Genomic DNA, 16,513 nt, shown 5'->3' on the forward strand with positions numbered 1-16,513 from the left:
GCACCGCCCCGAGCCCGCCCCGGCCCCCGCCCCGCCCCGGCATCGGGCGCACGGAGGGACCGCGGCACGGCACGGCCTCACACACACACAGGGACACGGCACAGCCCTACGCCCGCACACCGGGATACGGCACAGCTTTGTAAACACAGGGGCACGGCACAGGCTCGCACACTCAGCGGGACCGAGCACAGCCCCACCACACACAGGGACACGGTGCAGCCTTACACACACACACAAACACAGGGACGCGGCACAGCCCCATTCACRCACACATACACGCACACACACGTGTACTCCCAGCCCTACACACTCAGCCCTGTGCACTCCCAGCCTTGTACACAGTACAGCTCACACACACACACAAACACACCCCAGAGCATTGTGCACGGGTACCTTTACCTTTCCCACCCTGCACCATGCGGTCATACCTTGTACACACATACATACCCCTCTGGGTTCACACAGCCCTTACCCGCACACTCCTTACACATGCCAGSCACACCTTGTTGCACCCGTGTGTGCATACACCTCACACCCACGTGCTTGCTCTTCACACGCACCTTGCACACACCTTGCACACACACGTCCCTGCTGCAGGGCACCTCCTGCACCCACAAACACCCACAGCCCCTCCCACTGCACCCCTTGCACACACACGGRTGCTGACGCATCCCTYGAGCAGYAGCAGCAGCTCCAGCCCATGGAGAAACACAGCTGTGGAGAGGAAGTGCCATGGAAAGGAAGGAAAAACGACCATGGAGAGGAAGGTCCTCTTCCATGGAGAAGAAGGACTGTGGAGTGAAAGGACTGAGCCCACCCACCACAGGGGCTGAGCACTGCTGCTGGAGCAGATGCTGGGGCAGSCACTGGTCCCACATCCCACCCCATTGTCCCCCACCTCAGCCATGGATGGTCCCACACACTGCTGGACCATCCCTGGCTGCCCTGCTCTTTTCCCACCCCCTTCATGCCTCTCCAATGGGATGGGAAGGAAAAGGGTCTGTGGATGTTSGAGTGGGCAAAAACTATTTGGGAAATTTATTGGGAAGACTCATTAAGATAAAATTTGAAGGCAGGGGCCAGCAGAAGGGAAAGGCTCCAGGGTCTGGCCATTATCTTTCCTCACTGAAAAATGAGGCAGAAGCAGGGCCGGAAAATCAGTCTTGTTCCTCTCCTCCCATTCCTCCAGCAGCAGTACCTACAGCACAAAGCCAGCAGGGCCCCACTCRGTCCTACTCCCCTCGGATCCTGGAGCCACCCAAAGCTTTTCCCCTCGGCTAGGGCCTGTGGAGCATCCYGTGGTGCTGGGGCAGAGTGAGTGGGACGCTCTGGAGGCACCAGGGTTGCCCGACCCAGCCAGCAGATGTTGAGTCTATTTTCTCCTCCCGGGTCGTTTTGGTTTCTGTGTGGGCGGCATGTGCGAGCACAAAGGGGATGGGGAGCAGCCCGGCCTTTCCAACACCCAGCCTTGAGCTGGCCCTTCTCCTCCCTCCCTCAGGTTTTTGCAGAGCCAGGACAGGCACCAAGTGCATTTCGGCCCCAGTGAATCACAGCTCCAGCCTCCTGGAACAAATCCGTTTCGACGTTATCCTCGTTCCTCTGGTCATGAGCCATCTCGGAGGAATTTGCACCAAAGCCGATCCCAAAGATCGTTCATTTTCAGCACTGTGGGCACAGATGGAGAGAGAGGGAGTTGAAACCTGCCCCTCACTGCTGCCTTGTACCTGCTGCATCCATCCCCAGCTCCCTGGGAATGCTGTTTGGGAATGCTTCATCCCAGCCCTCCTATACAGACCCATCAGCATCTGTGTGCAGGGAGATTTCCTGTGTCCCATATGGAAATGAGGAGGGAGAAAGGAGAAGGATGGAGGAGGATGGTGGGGATCCCAGGCTGCTGCAGCATCCCAGCAGTGGCATCTCCCTCCCAGCCTTCCCTCTGTGCCATCACCGAATCCCTCACGTTGGGAGAAGACCTCCAGATCATGGAGCCCAGCCAAATCCCAACCACCAGGGAGTGGGCACAGAGCAGGATGGACGAAAGGAGATRGTGCCTGACTGGAGGGAAAGGACTCCTGACACTGCCATGACAACCCCCAGGGAAAACCACCCCCAACCCCTCCTCCCCACCCAGCAGGTGCTCACCAAACCCATTCTGAACTGAACAAAGCAGCAACGGAAAAAAATGACACCTTGTTCTCCTCTTTCTCCTCCAACCCTCGTGATAAATGTTATTTCACTCGTGCTGCCAGATAAAATCAGGTTTAAGCCTCAAGCACATGGAGCCTGACCTTTACAGTACTCCCAGTTTCAAAACCCAACCCAAAATCAAACCATCATCAGCGTGGGGGTGCTTGAGCAGCAAGGGTTGGATAGAGATAAGAACAGGTGGGTTTTGTTAGATAAATGCACATTCRAGTGAAACAAAGCACCAAAACCTCACTGTGGGATGTCACTACTCTCCACACACCCACAACAGTGATGGTGACATTGTGATGAACCAAGGGACAAAGACAGTCCTGTTGCGACCTGAGTGGTCCCTGGGCAGGGCAAGGGGTGACACTTGGATTTCCTGCTGCCACCAGTGTATGAGGTACCTGTTACTGTGTATTTAAAGTCATTTATTGCTCCTAATTGGGTGACATCACCTTGGGTGACTCCAAGGAGGGGGACCAGGACTGCTGCTTCATTCCTGTTTGTCTGACTAATTACTGAGGTGGCCACAGCTTTTAACGACCTCACACTTCACCCTTAGTGCCTTAAAAGCCACAATTCCGACATTTGGCCAGGAACAGCCKGGAGATGCCAGCAGGAGTTTGGCCAGAGCTGAGTGGTGATGTGCCACCACCAGCAAGGGGTGGAGGAGCTGGGAGAGAGCCCCAGACCCCGGGGGGGCCCCGGCGGGATGGCAGAGGGTAAAGAATGAGTAAACCTGGGTTTTCTGCAGAAGAAAAGGCAGAGGCACCCACCCACGCACCAGGAAATCTCTCCTCTCCGTGTGGGTGGCGGAGGCCCCGAGATGAGTTATCTCTGAAGGGCAACTCTGGGGATACCTCGAGATCTTCACAGCGTGGAGCCGGCGCGTGCCGGGGAGGAAATGTCACCGTGCTGCCRGGGCCTGGGCTTCACGCTTGGGCTTTTCAACAGCTTGGTTTAAACCAAGTAGAAAAGCAGAACCTCCATCCCACCTCTCGCTCCCCAGATCCATTCTTACCCCTCRTGGGTGGTGTTAACCTTTATCCTCCTGCTTCCCATGGGATGATGGTGGCGCAGGGGCAGGAGCAGGTGGCTGGGGCAGGGGGCTGTTGTTAGGGGTGTTTAAAGTAAAATATYGGCATTTATTAAGGGGAAAGTTGGAGTTAAAAGATCCACCGTGCTCATAACGCTCTGAAAAGTGCTCCTCCACATCTCCCTCTGCTTTATACGAGGAACTAAAAATATATAATTTACAATATAGATCTAAAAACTTGAGCCTGGCAGAGATTTTGGCCTGGCCAGAGAACAGCTGGCTCCAGCTCAGCTCATAAAAAAAATGCAACCAAGGGAAGAAAGGGAACAAAAAAGCCACCCCAGCATCCAATGTTTATGTTTCCAGCAGCTCCGGGGTTGCTCCAGCTGATCTGCCTCCTGGTGCAGCTCGCTCCAGCTGAGTCAGGAACCAGCTGCTTCGGATCAAAGCCCGAGGTTTTTCCACGTGCCATGGGAAGCAGGCTGCTTCCAAGGGGGATCCRAGAGGTTCTGCCATGGAGGCAGGGAGAGGAGCCCCAGCTGCAGGGAGAACAGCAAACCCTAGAACCAACACAGCCCTGCTTGCTGCATCCCAACATCCCTGCTCTTCCTGACTAGCCCAGGCTCACCGTGGCTTTCCAGCTGAACCATTTAAGCAGAGAGAGAACAAACACCCCTGAAACAGAAGCAGAAAGAGGAAGAATAGGAAAGGCTGTTGTCTCCCTCCTGTGGGGAGATGCACAAATCAAATTATTGCCCTCTCCTCCCTCAGGGTTTTGGGCTGCTAAAACATTCCTTTTAAAGGAACACTTTTTCCCCAAAATTCTGCCATGGTACAGGCAAAGAGACATTTGTCTTCTGATTTTTCCCTGAGCTCCAGTGATGTTGTTGTGGGAAGTCAGAACTGGAGGTGCCAAGGGTGGGTTCAGTCCAGTCCAATCTAAATCTGACCTGCAAATCTCCATTTCTCCCCTCCTGGAAATTCCTAAGGACAGGTGGAGCAGGAAGAGCCCAACCCAAGCRCACCCATTGCYTCCCWAACGGATTAACAACTCCATTTAGCATATTTTTCCCCACAAAATGCACAGAAGGATGCAAGCCATCATCACTGAGGTGGACCCCCAAACTATTTATTATTTAAAACGAAGTTACTACAAAAAGATTGTCCATCTGTGAAACCCCAAGTCTTTGGAAACTGGGCAAACTCAGCCTTTATTTCCGTGAGCGTTTGTGCTCGATGAGCAACACGACGAGTCTGTTCCGAAGGAACTTGATTTCCTTTGCATAGGACCTGCAAAATAAATCCTTCAGCTTCTGGCGCAGGGCTCCGAGGGAAGGGAGGCTGTGGCAGCTGGGAATGTTCAGCAAGCTCTCAAAGAACTCTTTCCACAGCTCAGCGTTGGCAAGCCTGCAAAAAAAGGGACAAAAAAAAAATTCAAAAAAAGCTAAATTCAGCTGTTCAAATATTAATTTTTACTCTGCTCCCTGTTAGAAAAGCTGTGACAGAAGCAACCTCAAAGGAACAYGGGTTTCTAGGAAGTCCAGGCAAAGATTTTGGGAATATTTTGGACACCCACCTCCTGAAGTTGCCCTCAGGCTTCCAGACCCCATTGTCTTCCCTGAGGCGCATGTAGGTCCCGAAGAGCAGGCAGTACACAGTGGCTGCAATCCCAAAGYAGTCTGTCTAAACCAAAACCACACCAGATTCATGTCAAAAATACACCAAGAGCACTCAAAATGAGCTGAGAACACCCTGTGGAGGGCAGAAGCTCTGCAGGAGACTTCAATCCTGGCAGAGTCCAATTTTTCTGCACGGGGGAAGSTCCAAGATCCCAGGCCACCCCTTACCTGGTAGTTCCATGGTCTGTTGGTCAGCATTTCCACRCACTGGAATCCAGATGTTTCACACCTGGCAGTGAAGGCTGTTCCCTCAGGGAAGAGCTTCATGTCAATGCTCTGGCCCAGGTCAATGAGGGTCAGGCCGTGGCAGAGCCCGTCGATGTCACACGTGTCATTGTCCAGGAACCTTSGAGCACAACAAACACCCTGTCAGCATCCCCAGGCTCCACTAAGGGGACACACAGTGACAGCAGGAGACACTTGCCTTTCTCCCAGGATGAAGTTGTCGGGTTTGATGTCCCCGTGGATGATTTTGCAGCTGTGCAGCTCCTCCACCATGTGAAGGATTTTGACGGCAAAGTAGATCACGAGGGCTTGGGGCATCACYTTCTCCGGGAGCTTCTTGTAAATATTGACGGCATTCTGTCCCCAACAGACACACAGGATGGATTAAGGAATGAATCTACTCCCAAAGAACATAAAATGGAGTGGAGAAGATGCTCCCACAGAGAGGGAGCTGGTGGCACTCACGAGCAGCGTTCCGTAGTTGTGGAGCTCCCCCACCAAAATGCTGCCGTTGGGGAAGAAATGGGCGGAATAGATGTGGATGTAGAGGTGGCGCACGCTGGGGCTCAGCCTCTCCAGCAGCTGGGTGGCAATGTAGAACTCCCAGGGGTTGGCAGGTTTCTGGACCTGGAGGCAAGAAGGGGATTTCCTGGGAAAAGCTGCGRGCATTAAAAGCTGGAGTTCCTCACAGGCTGGGTTTTATTGTTGGTTTTTAATGGCAGATCCAGCATTTTCCCTATTGATCAAACTTATCCCGGAATCCCAGAATGGCTTGGATTGGGAGGGACCTTAAAGATGATCCAGTTCCACCCCTTGGCACAGGAMACTTTTCCCTGTCCCMGGTCACTCCAARCCCTGTCCAACCTGGCCTTGAACATTTCCAGGGATGAGGCAGCCACAGMTTCTCTGGGAAATCTSTGCCAGGGCCTCCCCACACCCACAGTARTTAACCTCAGGTTGATAAACTCTGATTAATCCCCTCAAATCAAGACTTCAATGCCATGTCACAATTCCACACACTCCTTGTGTATCCCTGATGCTCCAAAGAAAACACAAATCACCTTTCTGTCCTGGAAAKGTTTCACTTCAGGGGTTAAAGAGGGGTTTTAATCTTTCCTGAAGGACTAAATATTGGAGAGAAGATCCACAAAAAGGTTCCAGAGACAGATCTGATGTGGAAAGACCAAGGATGGGTGCGAGCCCACCCAGGGGGAGGGTCAGACTGTAGAATTGTTCTGGGAGAGCTGCTCTGGCCCAACTGCACTGACCTTGAATATCACTTTCTGATTGTTCCGAGGGTTACTGGCATCCAGGATGGAAGCTTGATAGACTTGGGCAAAAGCTCCCTCTCCAACCAAGCAGTCCACATGGAATGAGCTGGAACCTTTGAGAGATTAACATTAAATCCTGCTTGCCAACTCCACAGAGAGAAAAAATAAGAAAAAATAGAAAAACACCAGCTTAAATGACTTATTTAAGCCTAAAACCAGTTTTTCCCTATAAATTTCCTTTTTTTGCTAGGAATAGGAGAGAGCAGGAGTGCTGGAAGTGCCACACACTCAACCCCAGTGTTTCTATTTTTGCCTGACCCCCTGGAAGCAGTCAAATTCCAAAGGGCATGCCCTGAAAAGTAAACACGAATGTTTAAGTCCCACAGGGATGTTGCAATCTCCATCCTACAGCTTTTGTTGACACGGGCCCGCTGCTGTTCCACACAAAGCTGCAGAGCTGTGGCCCAGTTTGCAGGGAAAACTKGGAAAAATGCCTCATCCAAAAACTACACACTACAAAAGACAAACAAACCAACCCCARCCCTAATTCCCAACCCAAGKCTGAGATAATCTGGATATACATGCACAAGGAAGCTGAATTCCCAAATACTTGCAAGAAGTTTTCCCAGAAAAAACTCCAAGAAATACTTGGCAGAGAAGGGTTTGAAGGAGCTCTTACCCAGTGAGAGCTCAGCCTTCAGTTTGATTAATGGAAGAGGAGATTTCCACTCAAAGTAGTTGGCGTAGCTGCGGAGTGGTTTCGGAAGCTCCGACAAGAATTTGCCAATCAATTCCTTGTCCCAAGGGTTCTCCACGAGGGCTTCATGGAGAAAAAAGAGAAGCATTTAAGCTCTGGGTGTCATTTCAAGGAGGTAACACAAGACAGTGTTCACACAAGCTTGGGTGTGAATGAACATCACTGATTTAAAGAATAAACCAAAAAAAGCCAGGAGGGGTAAGGGTAAGTGTAAGTTAAGTATTCCTTGATTTTCACATTCCAGCTTTTGCATCTGGCCCAGAAATCCAGAGGTTCCCAAAATTCTGGCAAGCCCAGAATCTGTCAGGATTTCAAGTATTCCTGCACTCTGGAGAGCCCACAGCAATGTGCAATCCAGGTACAACCCACACCCATCCCTTCTCACATCCCTCCTTGAAGGMATCACAGAATTGCTTCCTGCAGTGCACAAAGCACTGCCCTTGGAATGCAGGGAAGAAAACCAGGGAATGCTCTGTACCTGCAGGTCTCTTGCTCTGGAATATCTCGTCCTGCCCAGCTCCACACAGCTGCTCCTGGGATGTTCTATCCACCCCAAGGCAGGAGGAATATCCAGCTCTGCTCGTCTGCTCCTGCAGTCGTTTGGAAGCAATTCCCTGGATTCCTTTCCCTTGTTTCAGGATGTTTCCTGTTAGCTCTCTGTGTTCAGGGACATGTTCAAGAACAGGGCTACAGATTTAAACATGATATTATTAATTATTCATTATATTATTATATTGTCAACCTTCTGCCTTGGTGGTTGGGCACCTCCAGGGAGCACAAATGTGTCAAATGCCACCACAGCCAGCACTGAGGGGAATAAAATGGAATTTTCTTAGGAACATTAGATTTGATCAAGCCATGTTACCCATTCCCTAATAATTCTCATGCTCATCTAAATTAAAAAAACAGTAGAATTTTGGTCAGTACATTTTGAATTTCAGTGGGGCAAAACTGAAATCCTGGAACAATTTTTGGGGTATGGTCACCACAGCCCCAGTTAACTCCCTGAGTGTTGGGCAGAGCCAGGCTGACAGAAACACAGTGGAAAACCTTGGAAAACTGGGATTGGGAGCAGCATACCTTAACTTCTTAGCCTTTGGCTGCCTCTGCAGTTCTCCAGAGAACTCCAAAACCATTTGAGGCAAATCTTCTCCACAGGCTGAACAAAGGGAGCGGCAACAAGAGCAAATCAATGTTTGTTCCCCCAAAAGCAGGAAAATTTGGAGAATTCTCACCCAGCAGCTCTGAAAGCTGCTGCCACAAAAGCCAGAACTCAACAACAAAGCCTCATTTCAAACATCCAAGGACAAATAACAGCGGGATTTCTCCAGGGAATGGATTCCAAGATCTAAGAGAGGCAGAGCAGCATAAAGGTGCTCCAAGGCAGGATTCAGCCAATGTTTGGATATTCCCAACCCCTTGGAATRGTTCACAACAGCAGCTGGACATACAAAAACTCTCTTGTCCCCCACCACCTCCTCTTATCCCAATTTAAAATCCTCAGAGAGCTGATGAGCTGCTGCTCCTCAGGGAATGGGGACTTGGGAGTGGCAGCAGTGGGAGCCACACTTGGGTGAGATTTGGGCAGAAATGGAATCGTGAGGCAGCAAATTCAATGTTTTCCACCCAAAGTATTCCTTCTTTTACCTCTGTCCTYCAAAGGGGGCTGGGAAGGAGCTGCCAGGTAACTAAAGGGTGTGGACATGAGCTGGGCAGCTCGGGCAAAGTCCCTGGTGCTGTCTGGACTGGGAGCCAGGGCTTTGCTGCTGCCGGGGCCTTTCCACACCGTGTAATCATCCCGCAGGAATTCCGTGGGCCCCGTTTCTTCCTAGGCAGGAAAAAGGGAAAAAAAAAAAACAACCAAGATTTAAAATGAAACCATCGAAACTGTCCCAAAATATAACCTAAATCCCATGTTTCTGTAGTTTTAGACTAGGTCTGAATGTTGGCAATAAACAAAGCCACAGCAAAATGCCACACSACCAGGAATTGCCATGAGAGCCTGGAAAAGCCAATCCATGGTATGGGATCACTTCCATCCCACTTTTATCCACCTCCTTGGCTATGGAAGCTGCAAGGTGGCTGCTGGAAGATGARATGTCTCTTCCTCCCTCAAATTGATGACAAATCCACACTCTTGAGGGGTGGAGCTCTCCATTAGCTTTACATCAATCAATAATCAAAAAAGCTCATCCCATCAGCAGGAAATTGGAAAAGATATCTGCCCTTCAACTAGGTGTCATTCCTAAGAATATTGTGGGATTGGGATAGGACAGAGGTGAATCCACCCACTCTGTTAATCCCCATAAATGCATAACCCACTTCCAAGTCTAATCTCTGCAGCATCACCACTCACTTCTGCTGCACAGTCAGTCAAGGGACGTTCTCCAAAAGTTCTGGGCTCCTCTGGTTTGTTCTTGTGCTGTGGGATCCTGAAAAACGATCCCAAAAGTTTAGAACAGCTTTTCCCCAGGAGCTTTTCCAGGCACGCTGATCACAACAGAGATTGGTTTATCTTGAATTTTGCCCTATTTGCAGCAGCTCGGAGAAGCTGCAGCAGCTCCAAGTTATCCCAAAGTTCTCCAGAGAACAAAGCCTCCCAAGCACTTTCCAAACAGGGAACTTGTGCAATTCCAGAGCAGCAACTCCTGCTTCTCTCATGCCACTCCAGCTATATCTGAGCCAACCCTGGCACAGCCACAGCAAAATCCCACAGAACAGGATTGATTTTCTCCGTGATTTTTAAGGAGCMGAGCTCAGCTGCTCCTTCTTCCCTCCTTACCTGCTGTTCTCCTTCTCCTCCTCATCCTCAAAGATGGCAAAWGCAGGCGTGGCAGGGACAACAATGTTAGTTTTCAAACACCCACCAGGCCCTGAAAAGAAAACCCTGTTACCTTCACCCGACAGAGATTATGGGAACAGCCACATATCCCCCTGTCCTGGCACGTGATGCTCAGGGCTCCATCCAGCTGCACCAGGAGCACCTGTACAATTCCCACTCCAATCATCTTTCCTGCAAACTCCTGGAAAGATTTTTCCATCCCAAGCTCAGCTGTGAAATCTGTCTCTGCTCACTCTTGAAACCCCTGGGTTTCAGGCTGACTCTTACAGCAAGGACTGGTGAGGGGTGGCAATGGGAAATAAAGGATGGAATTCCATGGACTGGGAAAACAAAGAGCACGCACCACTTTTCCTGCAAAAGGCCTCAAATTGTTCCTTGCTGTCTTCCAGGGGAGATGGCTCAGGCAGGAAGGGTGTTTGGAACATATCCATGAGAACCCCTATGAAAGAAAGAAATAGAAAAGGAATAAATAAAAAAGGAATAAATAAAAGAGGAATAAATAAAAAAGGAATAGTGCTCCCAGAAAAAAAATAATTTTTAGAGGCTCTTCCATTGTGCAGTAGCCAAATCAAATGCCAATTAACTCTAACAGCCTTAAATGCTAATTAATAATAATATTCTCTGGATTTATCAACTGCCAATAACCACTTATTCCTCCCTATTGCATTTAAACACCCCAAACAACTGAACAGACCAAGGAAGGGCCAATTTGGCCAACACACGCTTGGGGGTGCCATGATCCTTTTTATTCCCTCTCCAAGGTGAGATTCCAAGYTCTCCTAAGGGAGCAAATTCTCCTTTCATTTCTTAGATTTTTGGAAGACAAATGAATGCCACAGGTTTTGTGGGTCTATTTTTTTTGATTTTTATTCAGCTCAGCATCAAGCAGAGCTGACTGTGAACTCCCTAATTAGCCTGGTTTAGGTCATCACCTCCCAAGCAGGATTCCCTGAAAAAAGCAACTCAGATAGCACACTCCCAAAAAAGCCTGGAAGTGACCTATCCAGGAATTCATGGGAAGTGGCTGCTGGGATGTTGGGAAAACATCAATTTTTGCTCAGAAGTCTTGGGTCACACAGATAATCCTGATAGACAATTAATGATTTCATGTTATTTTCCCCTCTGAATGGCACCCATGCCCATCCTTAGACAGCTCCCTTGGTTCAAAAAGGCTCCACTAACATTTCCAGGGAAGATCCCACTAACTCCAGGGGAAGCAGGATGTTATTCCAGACCCTACCCAAGGCTTCCTTCGTGTGGACCGTGGGTGASGGCTGCACTTTGAAGGGCGTTGTCATCCCCATCACTCCTCCCAGCGAGGTGTTGGGGGTGGCTTGGGAAGCATTTCCAGAGGCAAAGGAGGAATTCCCAGCTCTGGAGGCTGGAAAAGACAATGGCAAGATCATTGCTGAAGGAGCTTGGAATTGTTTGTGAGCATTAGGCGGGGAAGTAAGCAAGAGGAGCAGCAGCAACGCAGAATTTGGGGAGATTTTAGCTTGTTTGGAGATTTGCATGGCAGATTCCCAGGGAAGGTAAGAAGGGCCTGGGACAGCTGGGTGGCCTCCAAGGAATCCATCTGCAGTTCTTAGGAATGCTCTATCACAACACAGAATGTGAAGCAGGAAGCCAGAGAGGGCAAACAGTGATTCCCACCTCCCTCCAAAAGGAATTGCTCAGAATGTGGAAGCAGGGACCAGATCCATAGCAGGGATAGAGAGACCTTGCCCAGACACGCAGGGATGGAGTTTGGGAAGTCAGGAAGCGCTGCCAGGGTTGGAAGTGGTGTCCACAGGCAGTTATTGATTCCCACTGGGAACAGCCACACCAAAGGCATCAGCCTCCATCCAAAGGCTCCTTTACCTTCCTTCACATCCACAGCAGGGGTTAATCCAGTGGATCTCTTGTTAGGAGACCTTCAGAGGAAAGAGTCACARCATTACCTTGGAATAAAAGCCATTTAAATCCCATCTTAATCCCTATTTCAATGAACTGAGAGAYCCTTTGGAATATTATTAAAGATCACCCTGGGAAGTTTCTCCTACAGCTACCAATGACCTGGAAGGCAGCAGAGTCCTTTAAAAAGGTTAAAAGGCTTTGAATGCTCTGCTTGGACACAGCTGGCTTCCAAGGAATTCCACAGGATGAGTGAATAATTGTTCCCACCTTGGCCAAGACTACTGAGCCACCCCTGCTTTGCCAGCCTGGGTTTCTCCTCCTGCCCCCAATTCTGTGTCCTTTATTGCACAAAAGTGCAGGAGAAAACCGTCAGCATTTTTATCTTTTTCTGGAGACTTTGGGGTGGGATCTGCAGGAGCAAAATCCTGGAGTTTATTCCAGGTATTCCAGGGCCAGCCAGGCATTACACACCCCATTTCCTCTTACTGCAATTAAGCCATGGGATAAAAGGTATTACTAATGGAAATGAGGACCAAGTTTGATCTAAGTCTAATGAATACTGGTTTCAGGTCAGTTTTTTYTTTTTTTCMAGAAGGGGAAGAAAGGCTCATTTTTAGCTATTTCCCAGCTCCCAGTGCAGACCCTGAGGACACAAATGCAGACRAGGAGCCTGCTCACACTCACAGTTCTTCCACGCTTCGAGGCAGAGCAGCGCTGAAGGGAGGATGCAACAAACTGTTCTGGAGCACCCCAAGCTCTGCCTGAGCTCTGGCTGGCTCCTTCTCCTCCGGTGCTTCCCAGGGGGACACAGCTGGGATGTGGTCACCGAAGGGCTTCGCTGGCTGCGGGGTGGGAGCGGCTGCCGGTGGYGCCTGGAACGGGGGTGGCTCAGCTGGGGTCATTGGCACATCCWGCCCTGGAGCAGGCACCATCCAATTCCCTGGAGCGTGGGATGTGCTGGGCCTCGCAGGTGTGGGCACCTTTAGGGATGAAAAATGTTCTGTGATAGCCAAACCTCTCCCTGAATGCAGCCATTCCCACTTTCCCTCTTCATTCCATGTGACCAGAACGAAACAGAACTTTTAGGGATGAGAAACATCCAAAATCCCCCCCAAAGKACAGCCATTCCCCTTTTCTCTGTTAGTTCTCTATGTCCAGAATACAAGAGAACTTCCAGCTGCATCTCAAATTAAGCTGTGGAGAAGCAAAGCCACCTTTTGGGGTGAAACCTTTAAAACCTGAGCGCTGTGAGTCGTGCTGGGATTCCACACTGGCATTGCAGGCTCAGCTTCCAGCCCGGGCTAACAACCAACCCTGGTTCCTCCAACACACCAAACACAAGGAGCCAAGGCAGCTGGTTCCTCCAGCTGGATTTTATGGGATAAACCCAGGCAGAGCATTCCCCTCATCCCAGCATCCACTCACCACGCTCTGGTTGGGCTCAGCTGCCGGCTCCAGCCTCGTCTCCTCCAGGCTCCTGCTGAGCTGGGTGAGCTGCGCCAGCTTCTGCTGCAGCGCTTGGAGCTCCAGCACTGCCGACTCCTTTTTCCTCAGGCAGTGCTTCTCCTCTTCCTCTGAGGATGGAGCAATGATAACAAATGAATATCCACGGTCTGTTTAACATCCCAATGGCTCACTCTGCCTCCTGTCTCCTCAGGAGAGACACCACTATTGTGGGATTGAAAAGAGGAGCCTGGGAGCTTAACCAGAAAACAGCAGTTTGGAGAGCTGGAAAAAGGAGGGTACCCAGTTCCTGCTGCCTCCTGAGGAGCTCGTATCTCTTGAAGTATCGCTTGGCCCTCAGCTCCTCAAAGGACAGCTCAGAGCCTTCACACAGGAGCAAGTTCTTGTCGTACATCGCGACCTGCTCGCACCCCGTGGCACCCGACAGCGCCTTCGGCACCACCTCGGACTTGGAGATGTAGGTCACGTAGTTCCTGGGGGAGAAAGGGAGCACAGGGCTGGACTTGAGGGATTTGCCCTGGGACAGAGCTCATCATCCCACAGCAGGACTTCAAAAGGACCACCCAACCACTTACACTTCTTTTCCAGCAGTACAGGATTGGGAACCAGAAGCATCGGGGCCCTAAAGCAGGGAAATGAAACATTWAAAAATAAAATTCAATTCAATTCAAGCAGCACAACCAGCACAGAATCCATTGCTAATATTAGTCCTGTGATTCTGGGAATGTGTCAGGCCACTGAGTGTGTCCCAGTGCTTCCCAGCTGAGATATTGCTATGGAGAGCAGGAAAACATCAGCAATATCACCTCAAAATCAGTTTTGAGGTACACCAGATACAGTCACTTTAWTTTATCCTTATTCAACCAAGCTCACCAACCCGAACTCTATGTTAAACACCTTTCCCGAATAATTCATAATTTACCTGATTTTTGCAGGCATTAGGACTTRAAACACCTTTTGGGGGAGTCATTTGATTTGCAGCATGGGAAGTCTGAAGTGGTTTAATAACAGCAGCATCTGGCACAGAAAACATAACAGAAATATTTTCTACTCATTAATGAGGAAAAATTGTTTGCTCCTTTATGAATTTTAATTAGCTTGAGGCACCGGAAAGTTAGTAACTTGTTTTAAATACACCGCCCTTAAATTTTTTTTTAGGTAAACAGAGGGAAAATGAAGTGGCTTTTACAAGGAATTTGTTTTCTTCAGTGACAAAATTCACTCATTGAGGTAAAAAATTCATTTAGTGGAGCTACAGATCARACAGGAGGACAGGAGTCTTCATCCTCACCTGGCAAAGGAGGATTCTGAGGTTCATAAYTCTGCAGGGAGCTAAATTGCAAAAAAACCTCAGTTATTACCATGAAATCACCTCTCCCTCACCCCTTCCCCCCTCCCAGCAACCTTGGATTCCCTTGCACRACCATGCCATGAAATATAACACTGAAAACCATGATTTTCACTGTATATGGATGTCTCCAGAGCTGCAAAACTCGAAAAGCCTGTGAGAGGCAGCAGGAGAATAAAACTGGGTGTTTGTTTTACAATTTATGTTGCATTTTACTGTTTTTTTTGTTTTTTTTTTGGCATTTAGCTTCCACGAGTTAAATGCTAAATTCCAAGACTCAGCTCAGGGATTTGCTTTGCTCTGGGATTTTTTTTTAATACATATCTCAAAACACCACATAAATATTGAACAGCGAAGGAATATTACTGCATTTAAACATCCCTTTACCAAAAATAAGCACACACACAAAAAAATGATTAATCACATGCTACCCATGGTTAATTATGAGCAATAATGAGCACTATGAGTACTGAATAAGGGAGTAAAAGAGTTACCAGTGAAGCTGCTGCAGGTTCTCCCGGGGTTGTGCCTGGTTGAGGAGCCCCTTTTGGAGCACAGCTCCTGCTCCCTGCACGTTGCCTTCTCTCAGGAGCTGCTGGGCCCAGGCCAGGTAGAAATCCGAGGTCTTCACTCCAATTCCCTGCCCRTGCATGTATTCAAAATACTGGGAAGGGGAAGAGATGAACTCTGCCTGCACAACATAAGATAACACGAGCCCTCAGCACTTCCATAAACATCCAAGAGAGTCACAGGCGAAATAAAAATCACCAGAACTTCTCAGTTATCATCATAAGAAAGCATCATTTTCTAATGATAAAAGCATTTAAGGCAAATCTCTCAAGCTACACAGCTTCAAAAACACGCCATGCTCCAGCAAGACTCAGCTGTTCTGCAGAGGATCAGAATTCCTGCTCCTCCCAAAGCTCCTTCCAGCCCCAGAACCGCAGGGTGAATATTTCAGGACAGTTTAATCCCCAAGAACCCGCAGCGATGCCCACCAGCTTGACGCAGTACTTCACAAAGCGCGGGTCCTGGTGGTACCTCCCGTCGTTCAGGAACACCTTCACCAGCTCCTCCAGGAGCTGGGGCCAGCGGCTCTGCTTCTCTTGGAGCGGGAGACATCCCTCAGCCCACTGCAGGTACCTGGAAACCATTCCCGAGTCAGCTCCGAGCCGGGGCTGGGGCAGCAGCCGGGCAGGAATGGGGCAGCAGCGAGCCCGGGCCGCGCTCACCTGTCCCACGGCTCCAGCGGGTCKGGCCCCCGGTAATTCCGGATCTGAGCCTCGAGGCTCCTGCAGGGAAAAGGCCGGGATCAGGGAGAGTGGGAAGCGCCGGGACGGGCGGAGGGTCTGCCACATCCACGGCTCCGGGTCCCGCGGCAGCCCCCGTGATCCCGCTCCAAACCCCGTCACCCCGTTATCCCCATCCCACTCCCCCATCCCATCACCCCGCTATCCCCATCCCATCCCATCACCCCATTATCCCCATCCCATCACCCCGTTATCCCCATCCCATCCCATCCCATCCCGTCACCCCGCTCACCCCCCGGGCCCGTCCATGCCCGCCCGCCCCAACCGCTCCCGCCGATTCAAACTGGCCGCGCAGGCGCGCGCGGCCATCCCATCCCATCCCGTCACCCCGCTCACCCCCCGGGCCCGTCCATGCCCGCCCGCCCCAACCGCTCCCGCCGATTCAAACTGGCCGCGCAGGCGCGCGCGGCCCCGCACCGCCACCCCATTGGCCAGCCCTCGGCCCGCCTCGCCTTTCTATTGGCTGTACAGCACGTCAATCACGGGAAAAGCTCC

The 16,513-nt window shown here is 50.3% G+C and overlaps 1 protein-coding gene across 1 annotated transcript; it reads right to left on the minus strand.

Annotated features, from left to right (window-relative positions):
• Positions 1-4,124: 4,124 nt before the first annotated feature.
• Positions 4,125-16,305, minus strand: BUB1 (BUB1 mitotic checkpoint serine/threonine kinase). The gene is made up of 25 exons (XM_057381796.1): positions 16,251-16,305; positions 15,941-16,000; positions 15,707-15,851; positions 15,203-15,399; positions 14,652-14,692; positions 14,283-14,377; positions 13,936-13,982; positions 13,643-13,833; positions 13,322-13,470; positions 12,581-12,876; positions 11,861-11,913; positions 11,241-11,381; positions 10,344-10,439; positions 9,941-10,031; positions 9,515-9,590; positions 8,806-8,986; positions 8,239-8,317; positions 7,637-7,845; positions 7,081-7,221; positions 6,399-6,514; positions 5,596-5,757; positions 5,330-5,487; positions 5,074-5,251; positions 4,803-4,909; positions 4,125-4,633 (listed from the first exon to the last, which is right to left on the minus strand). The coding sequence occupies exons 1-25, from the start codon at positions 16,265-16,267 to the stop codon at positions 4,438-4,440; spliced, it is 3,222 nt and encodes a 1,073-aa protein (XP_057237779.1). The 5' UTR covers positions 16,268-16,305; the 3' UTR covers positions 4,125-4,437.
• Positions 16,306-16,513: the final 208 nt, after the last annotated feature.

Source organism: Malurus melanocephalus, unplaced genomic scaffold (assembly GCF_030028575.1).
Source record: "Malurus melanocephalus ecotype Western Australia unplaced genomic scaffold, MMel_1.1 scaffold_13, whole genome shotgun sequence".
Taxonomy (NCBI): domain Eukaryota; kingdom Metazoa; phylum Chordata; class Aves; order Passeriformes; family Maluridae; genus Malurus; species Malurus melanocephalus.